Below are 18438 nucleotides of genomic sequence, written 5' to 3' on the forward strand. Positions count from 1 at the left end.
CCAAAGAAACAAAGGATCTGTACTCTGAAAACTATAGAACACTCATGAAAGAAATTGCAGAAGACACAAAGAAATGGAAAAAATGTCACATGCTCATGGACTGGAAAAAAAAATACTGTTAAAATGTCTCTGCTATGGCACACCTGGGTGGCTCAGTGATTAAGTGTCTGCCTTTGGCTCAGGTCATGATCACTGGGTCCTAGGATTGAGTCCCACATCGGACTCCCCACAGGGAGGGAGCCTGCTTTTCCCTCTGCCCTGCTTCTCCCTCAGCCTATGTCTTTGCCTCTCTCTGTGTATCTCTCATGAATAAATAAATAAAATCTTTTTTTAAAAAAAAGGTCTCTGCTACTTAGAACAATCTATACATACAGTGCCAGCCTTATCAAAATACCACCAATATTTTGCACAGAGCTGGAACAAAGAATCCTAAAATGTGTATGGTACCAGAAAATACTCCAAATAGCCAAAGAAATGTAGAAAAAGAAAACTAAAGCTGGTGGCATCGTAATTCCAGACTTCAAGCTGTATTACAAAGCTGTGATCAGCAAGGCAATATGGTTCTGGCACCGAAACAGACACATAGATCAATGGAATAGGATAGAGAACTCAGAAATGGACCCTCAACTCTATGGTCAACTAATTTTTGACAAAGCAGGAAAGAATATCCAATGGAAAAAGGACAGTCTCTTCAACAAATGGTGTTGAGAAAATTGGACAGCCACATGCAGAGGAATGAAACTGGACCATTTTCTTATACCATACACAAAAATAGACTCAAAGTGAATGAAAGACCTAAATGTGAGACACAAATCCATCAAAATCCTAGAGGAAAAAAAAATCCGAGAGGAGAACACAGGCAGCAACCTCTGTAACCTTGGCCACAGCAACTTCTTGCAAGCCACATTTCCAAAGGCAAGGCAAACAAAGGCAAAAATGAATTATTGGGGCTTCATCAAGATAAAAAGCTTTTGCAAAGGAAAGAGTCAACAAAACCAAAAGCCAACTGACAGAATGGGAGAAGATATCTGCAAATATCTTATCAGATACAGGGCTAGTATCCAAGAGCTATAAAGAACTTCTCAAACGCAACACCCGAAGCATGAATAATATAATCAAAAAATGGGCAGGAGACATGAACAGACATGTCTCCAAAGAAAACACACAAGTGGCCAACAGACACATGAAAAAATGCTCCACATCCCTTGGCATCAGGAAAATCAAAACCATAATAAAAACCACCTCATACTGGTCAGAATGGCTAAAAGTGACAGGAAATGACAGATGTTGGTGAGGATGCAGAGAAAAGGGAGATTCAGAGCTCATCATCAGTTTTGGCATTAATATAGAACTACTATAATATAAGAGTTATTACTCAGAAATATCTGATGTTCTTCAGGAATTCCAATTTTATAGGGAAAAAGAGGACAGGTACATCCTAGTGGGTTAAATTCAGAGATGTATACGGCGTGTCAGGAGATCATAGTGAAGCAGCACCTAACATCATATTCCAAAAAGAAGATGGTACTTGAGTTGAAACTTGGAAGAAGGATAAGACAACCAGGAGGGCATCATAGGAATGGGTCCAAGCAGAGGGTACAGCTTGTGCAAAGGTGAGAAGCATGAAAGCATGGCAGTTTCAGAAATACTAGATGTGACTGTAATAAACAATACGGATGAATATGTGAGAGGAGAAGCAAGTAGGGCCTGCTCACGAAGGTCTTTCTATGTTACACAGGCACTTTGAATTTAATCCTGAATGCTATGAAAATGCATTAAAATATTGAGAGGATGGACAAGATTATCTACAAATCCATCTATAAAACGGAAGATGTGAAACGACCTTCCTGTAGTCTCTTCACATCTTCAGTGATGCATGACCCTGTAACTAGTGCAGTCCTGAAGCAGAATAGAGAGGAGGAAGAGCTGGAACGATCTCACAGGAGATAGGAGAGGATTGCTATGGAGCACAGAGTCTGGGTGAGAATACGGTGATGCAATTAGCTGGCGTGGGGAAAAGGGAGAGAGGACATGTTTGGGGTGGGGTGGGGGGGACAACATGAGCTCAATTTTGAATATTAAGATTTGGCATTACTTACAAAACTCTTTAATCCTAATAGATGATCTCAGACCTCAAACTTTCATTAGCACTGGAAGGCAAAGAACTGCTGAATCCTCCAAATTTCCGTGGTAGGTGGGCCAAAGAGACACTAATCTCAAAAAAGAAAGAAAAAAATCTACTCCCAAGAAAGACTTAATGATTAATTTCAGAATTTCTTCATCCAAACCCACTTAATTACACCCTGTACTTCTCCTCTAATTATTGTAGGCTTAACACTCATACCATTTTGGTGAGAACATGGTGATCTATTTGATGTCTTAATATGGCCTGTCAATTCTATGGCGCATAGCCAGACTATAGACACCCTCATCTGAACCCTTCCCTGGTTGTTTTCTCTTGCTACTACTTGAGGAATAAGTAGTATTCTTTCCCCTAATATGTTGGAAAAACAGACATAGCACATGCTCAATACTACAAACATAGTGGGCACCCTATATTTTCTTTTTTTTTATTTTTATTTTTTATTTTTATTTTTTTCACCCTGTATTTTCTTAAGGGTGGTGATAATGCATGTTCCAAAGTCACTTCATTTTTCCTTCGGAGAGGAAAAGGAAAAGAAAGACACTGACAGGATGTGACTATAATGTGAATGAATAAGTATCGTGAATGCTTAGAAGGGAGGTCTACAGCTATTGTGCAGAGTTCAACTTAATAAGGGACCCAAAGAAGAAAGATTAACCAATGATTGTGGTACATTTTGGTTTTGAACTTTGTGTGTGTGTGTGTGTGTGTGTGTGTGCGCGCGTGCGTGTGTAGGAGAAATGACTTGGGCATAGTCAACAGGAGACTCCACTGAGGAAGGAAACCACACACGTGCCTCTGTCGGTTGAGCAAATAACTGCACCACAACAGCATACAGGATGAAGAGGGGAGGACATAGATGAGTCAGGTGAACTGGACTGTAATTAGTTTTCAGAGTCAGGTCAACAAACAAGAATTCATATGCAAAAAGCAGTGACACTTTGCTCCTCAAACGATGACCTACATCAACTGTGGAGCTGCTTAGTCTTTCAAGTATTTCTGATTTTGGAAGGCCTCTCTTTCCCCTGGTCCAGGCCTCCTTTCCAATGTTCTTGGAACCTTTAGACTCTTGGCATTCTTCCAAGCAAAAATAAAACAGAAAGCAAAGTAAAAAAGATTCCAGGTAAAACAGGTAAAGATATGGAGAATGAAGAACCCCAAACTCAAGATGGTGGCTCACTTCAGCAGGGGCATATGTGTGCTTTGAGTAGGTAGGAGAGAAGGGAGAGGCAAAGCTTGTAGGTAACTTCAACTGTAATGTTCTATTTCTTGAGCTGGGTGTTGGCGCCGTGGTGATTGTTATGCCAGGGTATCTGAAATACTTCATGACTTTCAATAAGAGATGTCTAAAAGGAAAGAGAGGAACAAAACAATCGTTTTGTTTATGTCCCTTCTACTTGTGAAAAGACAAGAGTCCTTTCTTATTACACTAATTTTATTTATTTATTTTTAAGACTTTATTCATTTATTTGAGAGAGAGAGAGAGAGAGAGAGAGAGAGAGCAGGAGGGAACACAAGCAGGGGGGAGGGGAGAGCATAAGCCCGGGGGGCACAAGCTGAGCAGGGAGCCTGACACAGGGCTCCATCCCAGGACCTCTGAGATCATGACCTGAGCGGAAGGCAGACGCTTAACCAACGGAGCCACCCAGGCGCCCCCCCCCCTAAACTATATGTTATTATAAACTGAGAAACTGTGTTTGTTCACAAACAAGGCTGTGCCCACTACCGTCTTTGAAGTTAATGCTCATAAGTCAAATTCAATTTTCTAGCAGATGTTCAAATCGCACACCTACAAAGCTGGATCAGCTTCAGTGATTCCATCCATGGGTGTAACTAGTAAGCACTGAACACCTGCTGATACGGAGGTGCCTTTCCTGTTTCATTACTACTATGACATCATACATGTTTGAGTGACACACCACAAAGAGAGGTCATCAGCCTTAAATGCTCAGTGCATTTGTTACCCATATGCTGCTGATAGGATACGTGGTTGTCCAGGCATCTTCCTTCCTGCTTCCTCCTCACTAGTCCTGCCCCATTTCTTCTCTTTCTTGACCCCAGGGTCACTGCACTTCTCATTTCCTACCCACTGTGATCACAGGAAGAGGAGAGATGAAAGCCATGTGTCATCTTGTTAATAGAGACATGAAGAGCTACAAGACAGAAATGAGATGGGAAAGGATTAATCTAACTGTTAGAATTAGACCTACCAACTCTCTGTTTCACATTGTGTGCTTGGGAATTTCTCCAAAATAGAGGGAGACTGGTATCCTACCGGGGCACGGCAAGCCTGATGTCATACTGCCTGAATGGAAACCATGCTCCGCTACCTCCTAGCTACATGATCTTGTCCAAGTTACTTCATGTCCTTGTAAAATTTGGATATTAATAGTACTTGCCCTTTGAAGTTGAAATAAAACTTAAATGAAATGATGCATCAAAATGCTTAACACCGCATAATACTCAATACATAGCAAGGGCTCAATAAATGTTGGCGATTATTAACGTGCTTTGATTTTCATTTTGCTTCCTGACCTTTTGGTATCAGGGATAACCTATATTCAGGAAAAACCGGCTTCCAGGCAGAAGTCCTGATAAAAGTAGCCTCCATACCTGGAGGGAGGTTTTTTCTCCTCTGCTGAAAGCAGTGATTTCTTCCACCTACACCTTTCTCCCTAATTCTCTTTGGGTTGTTTTAACAACAGGTGCAAAGAGTCTGCCTATGGAAAGAGACAGGTTGCTACACTGGTTGGAAGCTTATTTTGTTTTTATGTCTTCGTATTCATTGCTACCTCCTGGAGCAGCGAAAAGAGACCGGAGACCCAGATGACAGCAGGCATGTTCCCTCCTTCAAGACTGTCCCAGTCACTTTTTCATCAGGACAGGGACCTCTTGGGAGAGAAAATGGTTCCACACCCCCCACAAATAAATGAGGCTAAGAAGGTCATTGCCGAGCATTGGCCAAGGGTGGCTCAGCTCCAGCAGGCTCAGACCCCTTCTCCAACAGTCCTGAGCGCAGGTGCTGGTAGTAAGAGCTGCTAGGACCAGGCTTGAGGGCGAAAGTGCTTCTGAACAGCTAGAAAAGCTGTTGACAAAACTGGTCACAGCGGATTTTAACTTGGAGAATTCAGGGCAATACTTATCTCTGAGGAAAGGAAGGCAATTCCAGATAGAAAACCAAGTTTCAAGCAGACACAAAGGAAAGCATACTGCCTGTGTTTCTTTATATCAAAAATTTAAAATAATATCTTTTACCTATTCCCTTCCTGCCAACTCTCCTCTTCCAGTCTGAGCCCAAACGTGTCTCTTCTCCTTCCAGCCTTCCTATTTCCCTTTCTTCCTTCCTTTCTTCCTTCCTTCCTTCCTTCCTTCCTTTTCTTTCTTTCTTTCTTTCTTTCTTTCTTTCTTTCTTTCTTTCTTTCTTTCTTTCTTTCTTTCTTTCTTTCTATTTCTTTCTTTTTTTCGTTTAAGGGCTCTTTATTCACTCTAAAAAAGGGGGGGGGGGCGGCAAGAGATGATTGGCTATGTGAGAGCAGCCCGGTCCTGCCCATTTCCCTTCCCACACCCTCCCTGCCAGAAACAGCTGGAATGAGAAGTAGGGAGGGAAGGCTGGGATTGGCTGTGAGTCAGTGGCAGGGTAGGGTGGGGCAGCGCAGATGAAGCATTTACCTGTCCAGGTAAGTCTGGAGGAGGTCAAAAGAAGAAAACAGTGGAAGGGAGGGGAAGCAGTCTCTGTCTCCGTCTCTGCCCGCTGAAATAAAAGGATATTTCTTTCCTCTCTTCAGCCCCTCATCCAGTGAAGGTGAGTTAATCACTAACCAACTATTGCTTATTCTGCAGCAAGAAGGGGGTGCTTCGTGGGAAGTCAGCCACAGGGCTGTGGGGAGCCCTGTACACCCCAGCCAGGGGGCTTTCCTCTCGGCTCCTCAACTCTCTGAGTCCAGTCTGGGATCAAAGTAGCCTGGTAGCTTCTTGAGATTGGAATGTTTTTGTGGAGACCAGGGCTGGGATGCATTTTTTTTTTTTCCCCATCTGCCTCTTTCAATTGGGTCAGCGTTATTTTGCAGACAACCAGAAAAATAAAATTGGCTGGTTTTGGAAATTTCCTTCTCTGAGCAATTGAAGTTGTGATTTTGGAAAGGAAGAGTTGGGAGTACAGGGATTCAAAATGGGGGATCACCCAGGGGAGGAGAGGGCCTTAGTTTCTCCATTGCATTTCTCACAGGAAATTGTCTCATGGTTTATCAACTCAATGTGTATCTTTACTTAAATAAAGGGTGCAGTGTTGTGTGTGTGTTCAATAATGGTACCGTGATAATGGAGCTGTGCGTGGACAAGCGTGTAAAGGATGAGCTGTGCTAGGTTGTTTGTAAGGGCATGTGAAGCTGGGAAGACTCCCAACTCAGACTACCAGTTCATCTTTGGAAAACCCATGGATAATCCAGTTGCAAAGTTGAGTTTATTTGGATTCGACCCAGTTAAGATTCCAACTACTAGTCACAGAGACTGGCAAGCAGCCGCTCGCTACGCTGTGGCAGGACCTCACCCACCTTCATCTTTCCCAGTAGTACCTGAGTGGTTGGAGTTCTCGGCGGGCTCGGGGCAAAGCTGTGTGGCCGTCCCTAGAGAGCAGGAGCAGACCACTGTGGTGGCTTTGCTTTGTTTTCCTCCAGGTGTCCCAGCGGACGGTATGCGTGGCAGGTTTCCCTGCACGGGGAAGCCAGATGTCCAAGTCAGTTCAGAGTAGCTGGTCAGTTCTCCATTAGCCACCTTGGGCTGGGGGTGGCATCCAGGGGGGTCACATTCTGGCCCCTCACTTCACCTCTTGTCCTCCTGCTGCAGGAAGGAGCAAAGTGGGGACAGCGCGGTGCCCGGCTCCAAGGGCCTGGCACCCGCAAGCCCTGAGCAAATGTGTTGGGTTGCCGGTCCTGGCCAACTCTTGGTTTCAGCTAAGCCCACACCACAGAACCGGCCTGGCAGACTCACGGACAGAGGCCGCCGTAGATGGCGAGCTCGTGGTGATGAGAGAACTGTGTATGGAACAAAGCTCTTCAGTGCAGAAGACGTTTCCACCTGCCCTTGCCTCCAACCCACCTGCGAAATAGGAGATGATAACGTTGACTAAACACACTCAGAAACCTGACCCTGTGCTCGTGGAGAACATATAGTCCCCATGCAACTGTTAGTCCCCCTGCCATCCTCCTTGGGATGCTCCCCAGCCCGAGGCCTGGACAGTCAGCGAGGAGAGACACTTGGTCTGAGGGAAATAGGAAATCTCCTCAACTGGTGGGGGAAGGGGCTGAGCTGTTGGAGATACGGGGGTGGGTTCAGAGCGTGAGGGCGACAAGGGGGCCTTGGGCCCGGTTGGAAGGTACACAGAAGCCAAACAGGAATGGGGCTGGAGGCCTGCGCTGCCCCCGCCCCCCACCCCCCATGCCAGCACTCCACATGCTCTTTATTTACTCTCCTCCAAGACTTGGCTGGTTTCGGTGGAGTAGTTAATATTTAACGTGCTTTTGCACGGGTGGCCCAGACCATAGGCTGCGCGTGTATTCTACAACCCACTTCCTCCTCCCCTCCAACCCCTCCAAGAGGTCAAGGGTGCAAAGATAGCAAACTCTCACCTTGAGTGTTTTGCTTGTTTCTCTGGCTTCTTATCAGGTCGGAATACCTCAGGTCTCAATGGCTGCCCTGAAATAGCCCCCAAGTTTCAAGGTTGTAAAGTTGGTGGAAGGAAATGTAACATCCAGGTCAGGCCGGAGCGGGGAGGGAGGGTGCAAGGGTGCAAGGGTGGGACGAAGAGAAGAGACTCTTGGGGTTCTGACTCTTTGGATCAGAAAATGTGGCATGGAGACAAGTGCCTCAGGGCTCATTTGGCCTTGGTTTCAGGTTCAGGTTCACTTCTGCGGTGATTATGTAGTGTCTGGTGGGTGACAGGGTCTTCAGTGGCATTTGGTGTCATTTGTTTACTCTGCAAATACCTTTTGCGGGGGCAAAAAGCTGATCTGGAAGCATTACGTGGAATCAGGTAATTTAGAGGGTTTAAGGCGTGAAGTAGAAGGGTGACCTTAGAGCTCTTAGTGTTTAGTCAGGGGGACCAATGATCTTTCCTTAGGTTCAAGACCCTCTTGCATCTCCGGAGGGGCCGGGATCCACAGGCAGCCCTGTCTATGCCGTTATATGTCATCCCGTTTCCCTTTGGGAGGGAGAAGGGGAAAGAGCCCCTGATTTCTCATCTGTCAAAGAAGAAAGTATCGCATCTTGCCTGTTATCGGGCTATTCTGAAGATCTCATTAGCATATCTGAAGGCATTTTGGGGGCTTCACCGCGCTGTGTGTTTTTGAAGCAGTGCTATTGACACTGCGTCTCTCTCCTGGCTACTTTAGGCTGTCCTTAGTTCCAAAATGTGCGTGTGATAGGTGGCCCTGGGAGGAAGGAGAGGCTACAAGCTGCCAGACAGTCTGAAGCATCCTTGGAAGATCAAGGGTAGTAATTGTCTTTGAAAAGAAAGAGGCAACATCTGGTCACCCATTCACAGAGAATATTATATCAGCCCCAATGATTAATACGGTAATGATAATTATTGCCATTAGTTATCTATAATTTTACAGATAAAAAAAGTAGACCCTTGGATTTACACTGACTGCTTGGAAACAGTGTCTTTGCCTCACAAGTGTTGCTTGCCCCATGCCTCTCAGGGGCTCAGAAATGTTAGTTTAACTGAAGCGTGGCCCCAATGCCACCGAACCACCTGTTCTCAGGGCAGTAAAATACTTAAGAGTTTATAGTAATAGAGTAGAAGCCAAAAAAAATAAATAAATAGAGATCTTCCAACAGCTTAACTCAATAGTTACTAGAACAGATGACAGGGCTATTTGTCTAGCATTTTTCGAGTGCCTTCTGCGTGCCTAGGCTTGTGAGAAATGGGTCTCTTTGGTTGTAATGGCCTCAGCCCTGCAGAATGTCAAGGATGAGTTAGTACCTTCTGAATCTAGATGGTCATGAATGGGGTGGATAGCTAAGGTGACTGAACCCCATCCACATGACTTCTCATGGTCCTGTTTCTTTGGGGTTCTGGAGATTGGGAAAGTAGCCTTAGGAAGAAACCTTATGAGCCGTCTTGCCCGAAGTTGATTTCTCTCTGGGCTTCTTTGGCATCTCTGTCCCCTCTGGTCCTGTCTCTATGGACCCTTATGAACTCCATGTGTCTGGCTCACTGGGGTTTTTTTCCTCTTTTTCCCCCCGTTGTCCTGCTCCTCCCTACCTGCCCCACTTGCAGGCCTCCCTGAAAGCAGGAGAGGAGCCCCATGAGACCTTGTGCTTATCAGCTCTGCAGGGTTGGCAGGCTGACTCACCCAGCCCAAACCTGACTTGGCCCTGGAAGCAGTTATTGGCAGAGGCCAAAGGGACAACCTCCCTGGGATCCAAACCCCAGGTCCCAAGATCTCCAGTAGAACACGTTTTTCCTAGGACATTTTACCTAGTATCGGGTAGTCAAAAGGTAGTCAAAAATCCAGCATGGTGTCACAGGAAAAAGTAGGATTCAGAATCAGACAAACTGGATTCTGATCCTAGCTCTCCCCAAACTCTCAACTGGACCTTGCAACCGTCTTTTGAACGTAACTGTTCCGGGATTTCATTTTAACATGGGAGAGTCACCTGTGGCCTTTCCAGAGCTTGAGATCTTCAGAAGGAAGATGGCACTGCCTTCCTTTGTTATCACTATTGATACAGCGAAGTTGAAACCGTTTTCCCCTACGGGTTGGAGTCCGGGAGGAAGTTACACAGCACATTTCTCTTGTTCACTTGGCGAGGGTTGGGGAACCTCACTGGAAATAAGCTCAGCGTCAGGGGGCGGTGCACAGGAGGGAGACTGGGTTTGTGGCAGCCTCTGGGGTCCTGTGCCTGCCCCCCAGCTCAGGGAGCCGCTTGGTGGCAGTTGTGGTGGGGGTGGGAGGGGGACGGTGTTGGCTCTGACGGCAGCCAGCAGTTACTGCACGACGTGTTCTGTGTGCACTATTTCAGTCCATGCTCATGACGACCTTCTGCAGCTGCTATTATTGACGGCCCCGAGTTCCTTCTCTCCCATTTAACCCCAACCCTCCTCTTCTAAACTCTCGTTGCCTTACCTCGATTTACGTGGATCCTAGATGGATCTTGCCTTGTTCTTATTACGAGAACAGTAGCAGCTCTTCTCTTATTCATCAAGTGAGTGTTTACTACCAACTAAGCTGTGCTAACTGTTCTCCTTCAATCCTACGTTAACCTGTTTTAAGGAGAAAAAACGGAGTCCAGGCGTAATTTGCCTCAGGTCACATAACTGTAGATGGCAGAAGTGGGATTTGAATCCAGATCTGACTACCTCCAGGACCCAAGCTCCTAGCCCCTCTGTCCTGATGGCTCGCAGTCGAGGACATGTAGGGGAGGCCCCCGGTTCCGAGAGCGACGGCCACTGGGGAAGTGATGGAATCTCCTTCCTTCCTGCCTACACTGCCCCCCACCCCACCCCCCCGCATGTGGGTGAGCCCGCTTCTGTGCCCTTCCCCAGGCCGGGCCTTGGGTGCTGGCGCTGCCGGCCCCTTGCCGCCAGCCCCCTGCTTGCTTGGTGTCCCTGCCGCCTTGCCGGAGAGCCTCAGCCCGGCTCACACGTGGCTTTGATTCTTCTCTTTTCAGGCCGGCTTGGGACATTGTCCACTGCCTTCTCTTCCCCCCTGGGAGCCCCTTTCACCGCCCCTGCACTTGCTTCGGGCGATGCCCCAGAGCCAGCTGTGGCCAGCGGGGCCTGGCTCGGAACCCGGGACCCGCGTCGGCAGCTGCGACAGCATCATGAGCACCACGGCCACCCGCTCGGGATCTGTACGTACCCTCTGTCCGCAGCCTGGCCTGCTCGCTGCTCCTGCCCTGCCCTGCCCTGCCCGCCCGCCCGGCCTCACTGCTCCTCCGCTTTCATCTTCCTCATCAGAGAGTGAATCACACCCCTTGGTATTTCTGCCTCTGAGTCACCCTGGTTTTCTAGAGACGAGGGTGGGACGGCCCCTGAGAGCAGTAGGACCCATGAGACTTGCTCCCAGTTTTCATTCATTGGGGACAAAGTTGAGGTGGGGGTGAGGGCCAGCGATCTGGGGGCCTGGTGGCACCCGGATGGATCGTGGATCGCAGATCCCTGGAGCCCTGTAGTCCTGAAGTCCCCTGCAGCAGGCCGCATTCCTTTCGCAGAGATCAAAGGGGACAGAGTAATTAGGAGCCTGGGTTCTGGAGCCAAGCAGGTCTGAATTTCTCTACCTACAAGCCCGATGGCCTTGGGCAAATTACTTAATTTCTGTAAGCTTCCGTCTCCTCAATTTTAAGGTGGGGATAATGCAAACACGGAATTCATGGGGTTCTGGGGGAGTGAATGACAAACACTTAGCACATGCCTCTGTAGAGAAAAGAAATAGCCCGTGTCTACCAGCAGAGATTCAGAATCTTCCAAAGTCACCGTGTGTAACTGTTTGTGAGTGACGTGAAGTAAATTGTAATTTTTCTGGGAACGAATTTAAGTCTCAGTTGCTGTGAGGCTGGTGTGAAAGAGTAGGTCTGCCCTATATCCGGATGTAAGCGTTGCTTTGTTCGTGGTGTTCGTCACATACATAATAAGCCTTGACAATTTATGTTTTATTGCTTTATATCCTATGGAGGTGCTTGGAAATTTAAGGATTATAAGAATCTCTACCAAATGCCAACATATGTAAAAATCGAGCAGAGAAAGCAGGACACACACACACACACACACACAATCCAAAGTGCAGGCAACCTGGGTATAATTTCTTCTTGACCTGAGACGGTGGGACCACAGAGACAATTTCCTGTTTCTATTAGGCTGAGAACAATATGAGCAGTTACATACTAGACACAGAATGTGACGGGGATTAAAGGTTTCCCGAGTACATCATCCAGAAAGGAGAAAGTCAGGGTTGGCTTATCCTTGGCTACTTGAGGAAGAAAAGGGCAGTAAAGAAGATTTTGTTCAGGGAACCCCTGGAATTGACTTCGGGGTTCCCAAGGGTATGTCTGAGGCTTCCTTAAACATGGAATCTTCACTCTTGTCAACAGACAGGTGGCTCCTTAAGGAGCCAGGGGAGCTGGTAGGGTTATTCCAACAACCATCTCCTAGGATATATTTAGGGCCGTCTCGAAATCTTCCCAACCCTATCCTAGGGTTATATCCATCTCCTAGGATATATTTAGGGCCGTCTCGAAATCTTCCCAACCCTATCCTAGGGTTATATCCATATCCTAGGATATATTTAGGGCCGTCTCGAAATCTTCCCAGGCCATCTGAGTGGGTCTGGAGAATATGTAACTCTGAAGTATCTCAAATATTAGGAAGAAGGTGGAGATACATGCCAAGAAGGGACTCAGGCCAAATCTCCTACATCTCCATTTGCCTTTTTGGTTTTCCCTTCAACTTCCAACTTTAGAGAGGGACTCTTCTGTGGATCTTGCTGGCCTCATAGGACACAAGCAGTAACCATTGGAAGTGGCCATAATACTCTTTCCCAAACATCCCTCTGTGCTTTTTCATCATGACAATTATTTACTTTAAAATCTACTTGATATTTCACACCATGTTGCCCTCTCCTCCTCCCACACCCGTCCAGTTTCTCTGCCCTCCCCTCCTCAAGTTAATATTTGCTTAAGAAATGCACACTTATTTGAATGTTAGCCAGCGCCGAATGCCATCAAGAGAGCAAATACACAAAGGAAAAAATCCTGCATGGAATGCGTTGCAAAGTCAAGTGTACATTATTTAGTAAATTTATCTGTGGCTACTCATACCACAGTTCCCATTGGCCTGCCGGCCGGTGGTTGGCCACAGTTTCTTGTTTGTCCCTCATACTGTCCTTGACATACCAGTCGCGTATGCAAAAGTACTTTGAAAGTTAAAAACATACCGTTCAAGTTTATGGTCAAATCATTCTGTTGTCCGTGTAATTTAGAGCTAAATCGGAGACACACAACGTGAAATGCTTGGCAATTCCTCACACAGAGGAATTGGAATTAGAACCTGGGACCGCTTCTGATCTGTTCCCCCAGCCTTCCACCCAGGACTGAGCCAAGAAAGGTCAACTGCCCCCTGGCTGCCCCACGATGGGTGCTCGTGGGCCCTCGGCCCCGCATCCCTGCCCCCGTCCGGGCCTGCGGTTTCAGGCGGCAACACCTGCACAGTTTGCACAGTTTGCGGAGAAGCCTCCTGGAAAGGTTTCCAGCTCTTCAGCATTCCTTCAGGGCGCAGGGTGGTTCTGGGCCCCACCAGTTTCAGGGGAGCTCCCTCTCACAGTCCCTCATCCTCTCGGTCCTCCACGCCTCATTCCAGGGTGACAGCAGCTACGACTTCCTGTCCGCTGAAGAGAAAGAGTGTCTGCTCTTCCTGGAGGAGACCATCGGCTCACTGGACACTGAGGCTGACAGCGGGCTGTCCACCGACGAGTCTGAGCAAGACGCAGCTCCCCGAGCCCCCCGAGCGCCGCCCGCAGCCCAGCCTGCCCCCCAGGGTAAGAGAGGCCCGACCCAGAGGCCCGGGCAGCCTCCGCTCTCAGGGCCTTGGGCTGAGAGGGAGCAACAGGCCTCCTCTCCCGCTCCCTCCCGGCTGGAATGAGGCCTTGTCCTGGGGAGAGGACGAGGGACTGCTCACAGGCCGGCTTCTCGGGCTGCCTGTGAATTGTCGGAGGCCTGGGAGGGTTTGACCAGCTCCCACTCTCTCCCAGAGACATCCTGAAGACACTTGACCACGAGGCGGGGGAGGGAGGCAGGGAGGGGTGGGTGTTGCTCTGGGGACACTGAGTGATTCTGGAGAGCTAATCTGGATGATCCAGAAGAAGGAGGCTGCAAGAGATAGGAGGGAAGGGCTCCCTTAGCCTCAGTGGGTGGTGCCTCGTGGCTCTTGTGACGGAGTGTGGAGAGCCCGTGGTACTGAGGCTCAGTAGAAGGGGGACAGGATGGTACACACGTGTGGCTGTGACTGTGGGATCATGTGTCCCAGCGTGAGCGGGCACTTGACTCCTGAGGACAGCCCGCTGGCATAGCGACTACGACCATTTATTCATTCATTTAGCAAACATTGATTGACAATGTGTGTGGTTTTTTTTTAAAGATTTATTTATTTATTCATGAGAGACACAGACTGAGAGAGAGAGAGAGGCAGGGACACAGGCAGAGGGAGAAGCAGGCTCCATGCAGGGAAGGCAGGCACCCAACCGCTGAGCCACCCAGGCGTCCCGACAGTGTGTTAGGCCCTCCATGGACATAGGCCAGTAAGTGGGGACGAGGACGCCACTGCTCCCTGAGACTGATTCCCTGGCCCAGGGGGCCTGAGGCACCTGCCTCGCTTGCTGGAAAGAGCCCATGTCACTCTCCAGTGTGGGGACAGCTGTGGCCATCACAGAGCCATTCAGGTGCTCATAGAAAGTGAAGGTGGGGGGACACCCAGGTGGCTCAGTGGTTAAGCATCTGCCTTTCGCTCAGGCTGTCATCCTGGGATCCGGGATCGAGTCCCACATCAGGCTCCCTGCATGGAGCCTGCTTCTCCCTCTGCCTGTGTCTCTGCCTTTTTCTCTCTGTGTCTCTCATGAAAAATAAATAAATAAAATCTTAAAAAAAAAGAAAAGAAAAGAAAACAAAGTGAAGGCGGAGGAAGGCAAGTCTGGTCACAGCAAGAGCATGTCAGCTGTTGGTGCTATTCGTGTTCAGAGTTTCCCCAAGACTCGGTGACCTGGGCTCCCCAGGATAGCTAGCGGGCGTGCTGAGTCCGTGTGTCCTCCCCCACCCCCTCCCGTGTTTCTGTAGAGGGCTGGGAGGAGCCCGAGGCCAGGACGGGAGTTCTGTGCAGCTGCTCCTTCCCCAACCGCCATGAAAAATTACTCCTTGGTTGTAGGGAGTCTGCTAGTGTCCATCTGTCCGTGTAAGTGATATCCAGGCAACAGGGGGCCCCTTAGCAGAGACTCCGCAAAGCGCACACCCCGCGGTTAAGGCGAGGTGGGAGCTCAGGAAGGATGTGCCTGCCCTGGGCAGGGGGTTCTCACTGCACCCACTCTTCTGTGCCTGTTCTCCCGACCCTTGCAGGACACCCAGCGGAGAGGAGCGCGCCCCGCGGCCCAGAGCCCAGGAGAGGGCCTCCAGCCGGGCCACCCCGCCTGCCTGAGGCCCAGGGCCTGGGCCCCAGGTCTGGCTCCTATAGCCTCCCCAGAAATATCCGCATCGGCAGCAGCCAGGACCTCGGGAGGAGCAGCCGGCCCACCAGCGGCCCCGGGGAGCCTGAGCACCTGCCGGAGGGCCCAGGTGCTGAGGCTCAGGCAGGCGGGGCCTCCCGCGACAGCCACCCGGGGCCGCGGGCCCTCAGCCCCCCGGCGACAAAGGCCATGTGGCAGGAGCCCCAGGAGGGCGGCCCCGCGCCTCCCCCCACCCCGGGGTCCCAGGCTGCAAGAGCCCACGATGCTGCCAGCCCCGCGGGCGTGGACCCCGGTGCCCGGCTGGCCCCGCTCCCGGCCCCCAAGCCCCGGAAGCTGCCCCCCAATATCGTCCTGAAGAGCAGTCGGAGCGGGCTCCACGGCGAGCCCCAGAACTGGCTGTCCCGCCACCCGGACGGCGGCCCCGGAGACTCGGGCCCTGCTGCCACCTCGCTGCAGGAGCAGAGGAGGGCGCGCCGGGAGGCGCTGGAGAAGCTGGGGTTACCCCAGGACCAGGACCAGCCTGGACCCCACTTCAGTGGCCGCACCGGCTGCCCCGGCCCGTGGCCCAGGCCTGGCCCCCAGGCCTCTGCACCTGCTGGCGCGGCTCCGGGCCCTGCCCCCACGCGGGCCCCGACCCTGACCTCGGCCCCTACCTCGGCCCCGGCCCCGGCCCCGACCCCGGCCCCGGCCCCGGCCCCGACCCCGGCCCCGACCTCGGCTCTGACCTCGGCCCCAGCCCCGGCCCCGACCCCGACCCCGGCCCCAGCCCAGGCCCCGGCCCAGGCCTCTCCGCCGCTGCCCACTGCCAAATCCAGGCCCATCCCCATCCCTAAGGCCCCGGCGGCCGGCGGCCCCCTGACCCAGCGGAGGCCCGACCCGGCGCTGACGCTCCAGGAGAGCAGCATCCCCGGCCTGAGACAGATGAGCTTCAAGTCCAACACCCTGGAGCGCTCGGGCGTGGGCCTGGGCAGCCGCCTCCCGGCTGAGAAGGACCCCAGCCCCCAAACCAGCTCGTCCCTGGGCAGAGACTCCTTCTTGGGCAAGGTGTCTCCCAACGTCCTGCGGAACACACGGCCCCGCCCGGCGTCCCTGGGCACCGGGAAGGACTTCGCAGGGGTCCGGGTGGCCGAGCTGGCCGAGCTGCAGCAGCCCAGCGCCTCCAAGCGCTCGTCCTTCCAAGGGCAGGGCCGCGACAGGCTGCCTCGCCCCCCCTGCATCAGTGTCAAGATCTCCCCCAAAGGCGTCCCTGACGAGCACAGAAGGGAAGCCCTGAAGAAGCTGGGCCTGTTGAAGGAGTAGTCACGGCCACACCAGGACCAGGAGGCCCGGGCCTCCCGGCCTCCAGCTCAGAGCTCGGGTGAGCAGGCTTCTCTCCAGGGGGCTCCCCTCGCTGGGGCGAAGGGGGGAGACGGGACTCCGAGCATACGCGGACGTTCATACCCAGCGCGCTGTGCTGTCGAGTGCCTGCCCGAATCATCCCGAAGATGATTTCCACGAGACAGCCTGCGTGTGCATGCGTGTGCATGCGTGTGCGTGTGCATGTGCATGTGCATGTGTGTATTCTGGGCTGCGTGTATCACTGAAGCTATTTATAGGATGCAGCGAGTCGTCGCTCACAGTTGTGCTCATCTTGGAGACTTGCTCATGCAGGATGGATTCAGCCCAGCCACAGCTGAGAAGACATGGGCGGCTAAGCCCGAGGAATAAAAAGCCCGACGACACGATGGGTGTGTCAGGGTCATGTGAAATGCGGGTCTCCCAGAATGCCCCCACGGCAGGAGGCCGGCTCATGCCTTGGGGGATCCCTCTCTCCGCTCTGGTCTTCTGGACGGGGGTGCCAGCAGGGGTGGGTGTCTCATCTGCTGCCCCACTGCCTTCTCCCCACCGGGCCCAAGGGTGGGACACATCCCTGTGACGAGAACTGTCAGCTGATTGGAAGCAGGCAAGGTCCGGTTGGCCTGGGAAGGCAGGAGAGGTGACCACCCAGCACCCGTCCAGTGGGGAGGATCCTTGTCGTGGGCCGGACAGATCTCCAAGAGTGAACTGTGCCGCGGTCCCCGACTCTCCTGCTCCCTATCTCAGCCTGCACGTGACGTGAGGGATCCCAGGCCCGGGCACGCTGAGATGGGAGTCTAAGCCCTGAGGCCCTATAAATACCAAAGAACTCGGGGCCGCCTCTGCCTAGGCCGCGGGGAAAGGGAAGCCGTGGCTTCTGCATGTAGACGTGCCCATTTCTATGGGAAGGCAACACGGTACATTCTCTGCTATTCCCTGAATATCAGAGCTGGGGGTTGGGGGGAGTCCTAGAGAAGAGACAACCCTGTCCCATACTGTTAGGGAGGGGAAGGGACTCCCCTGTGGTCACTCTGCCATTCAGGAGCAGAACAGGGACTCTGGCTTCTCAGGCCACGCCGCACGATGCCTCCTCCTGCGGTGCCTCTGTGCATCCACACGCACCCTCAGGCTCAGCAGTCACCGTCAACGACTCGACTCTCAGGCCCTTCCCGATCCTCGAGTGTCTCCTGGAACGTCAGAGATTAAATGTCGTTCAAGACCATGTCGAGTGTTGTTTTTTTCCTACCACGTCTTTGGAAAGCAGCGATATAATAACTCACCAGGAACTCCAATTCCCCGACCACATTGTGCAACTTGACAAAATGCCAAAGGAGGGTAACACGAGTAGGTGGTACAGGCTTGTGGGCACAAGTTCGGAAATCAGACACAGCTAGACATGACCCCTGCTTCCCCTAAGGAAAGAAATATCCTTCTTGGCTGTGGTTGGAGCCCAGAAGCCCCAGATGTGAGGGGCGGACAAAAGGGGACTGCGGTCGGAAAGGTGCCCGTTAGGTCTGCTGAGCCATTCTGGGCTGTGTCCTTCGGGACCCAGCACTGTCAAAGCATAGTGATTCTGAAAATGATGAAAAGATTAAGGTACAGACAACAGATGGCCCCACCCAGTCATGGTATGTGGGGTGTGGGTGTGACAGTTTCTGTTCGCAGTCTCAAACACACACACCCAAAATCCTGGTGCCTTCCTGGCCCTGGGTAAGGGCCTGGTCTGTCAGAGCTGATCGGGACTCCCACAAC

The 18438-nt window shown here is 51.3% G+C and overlaps 2 protein-coding genes across 3 annotated transcripts in view; both read left to right on the forward strand.

Annotated features, from left to right (window-relative positions):
* The window catches only part of YOD1 (YOD1 deubiquitinase), a 22622-nt gene extending 15374 nt beyond the window's left edge, over nt 1-7248 (forward strand). The window contains exons 2-3 of the mRNA XM_041750058.1: nt 6986-7037; nt 7093-7248. Coding sequence (XP_041605992.1) covers nt 6986-7037; nt 7093-7248 — 208 coding nt within the window. The remainder of the gene's footprint in view (nt 1-6985; nt 7038-7092) is intronic.
* On the forward strand, nt 5781-17908 carry C1H1orf116 (chromosome 1 C1orf116 homolog). Of its 2 annotated transcripts, none has more exons than XM_041724994.1 (4): nt 5781-5945; nt 10817-10999; nt 13500-13677; nt 15245-17908. In XM_041724994.1, exons 2-4 carry the CDS (start codon nt 10895-10897, stop codon nt 16648-16650), a joined length of 1689 nt encoding a protein of 562 aa, XP_041580928.1. In that variant the 5' UTR covers nt 5781-5945; nt 10817-10894; the 3' UTR covers nt 16651-17908. The 2 variants fall into 2 exon arrangements, with proteins under 2 accessions (XP_041580928.1, XP_041580919.1); XM_041724985.1 differs by lacking the exon at nt 5781-5945 and adding an exon at nt 13220-13384 and having other exon boundaries at nt 10863-10999.
* The last annotated feature ends 530 nt before the right edge of the window (nt 17909-18438 follow it).

The sequence above is a fragment of the Vulpes lagopus genome, chromosome 1 (genome assembly GCF_018345385.1).
Source record: "Vulpes lagopus strain Blue_001 chromosome 1, ASM1834538v1, whole genome shotgun sequence".
NCBI classification, from domain to species: domain Eukaryota; kingdom Metazoa; phylum Chordata; class Mammalia; order Carnivora; family Canidae; genus Vulpes; species Vulpes lagopus.

Excerpts from the sequence above, each read along its gene's own strand:
- C1H1orf116 (XM_041724985.1), top strand. The coding sequence starts at position 13,274 with ATGGGTGCTCGTGGGCCCTCGGCCCCGCATCCCTGCCCCCGTCCGGGC. Across the intron at positions 13,385-13,499 it reads CGGAGAAGCCTCCTGGAAAG|GGTGACAGCAGCTACGACTT; the intron begins GTTTCCAGCTCT and ends GCCTCATTCCAG. Across the intron at positions 13,678-15,244 it reads AGCCCAGCCTGCCCCCCAGG|GACACCCAGCGGAGAGGAGC; the intron begins GTAAGAGAGGCC and ends CGACCCTTGCAG.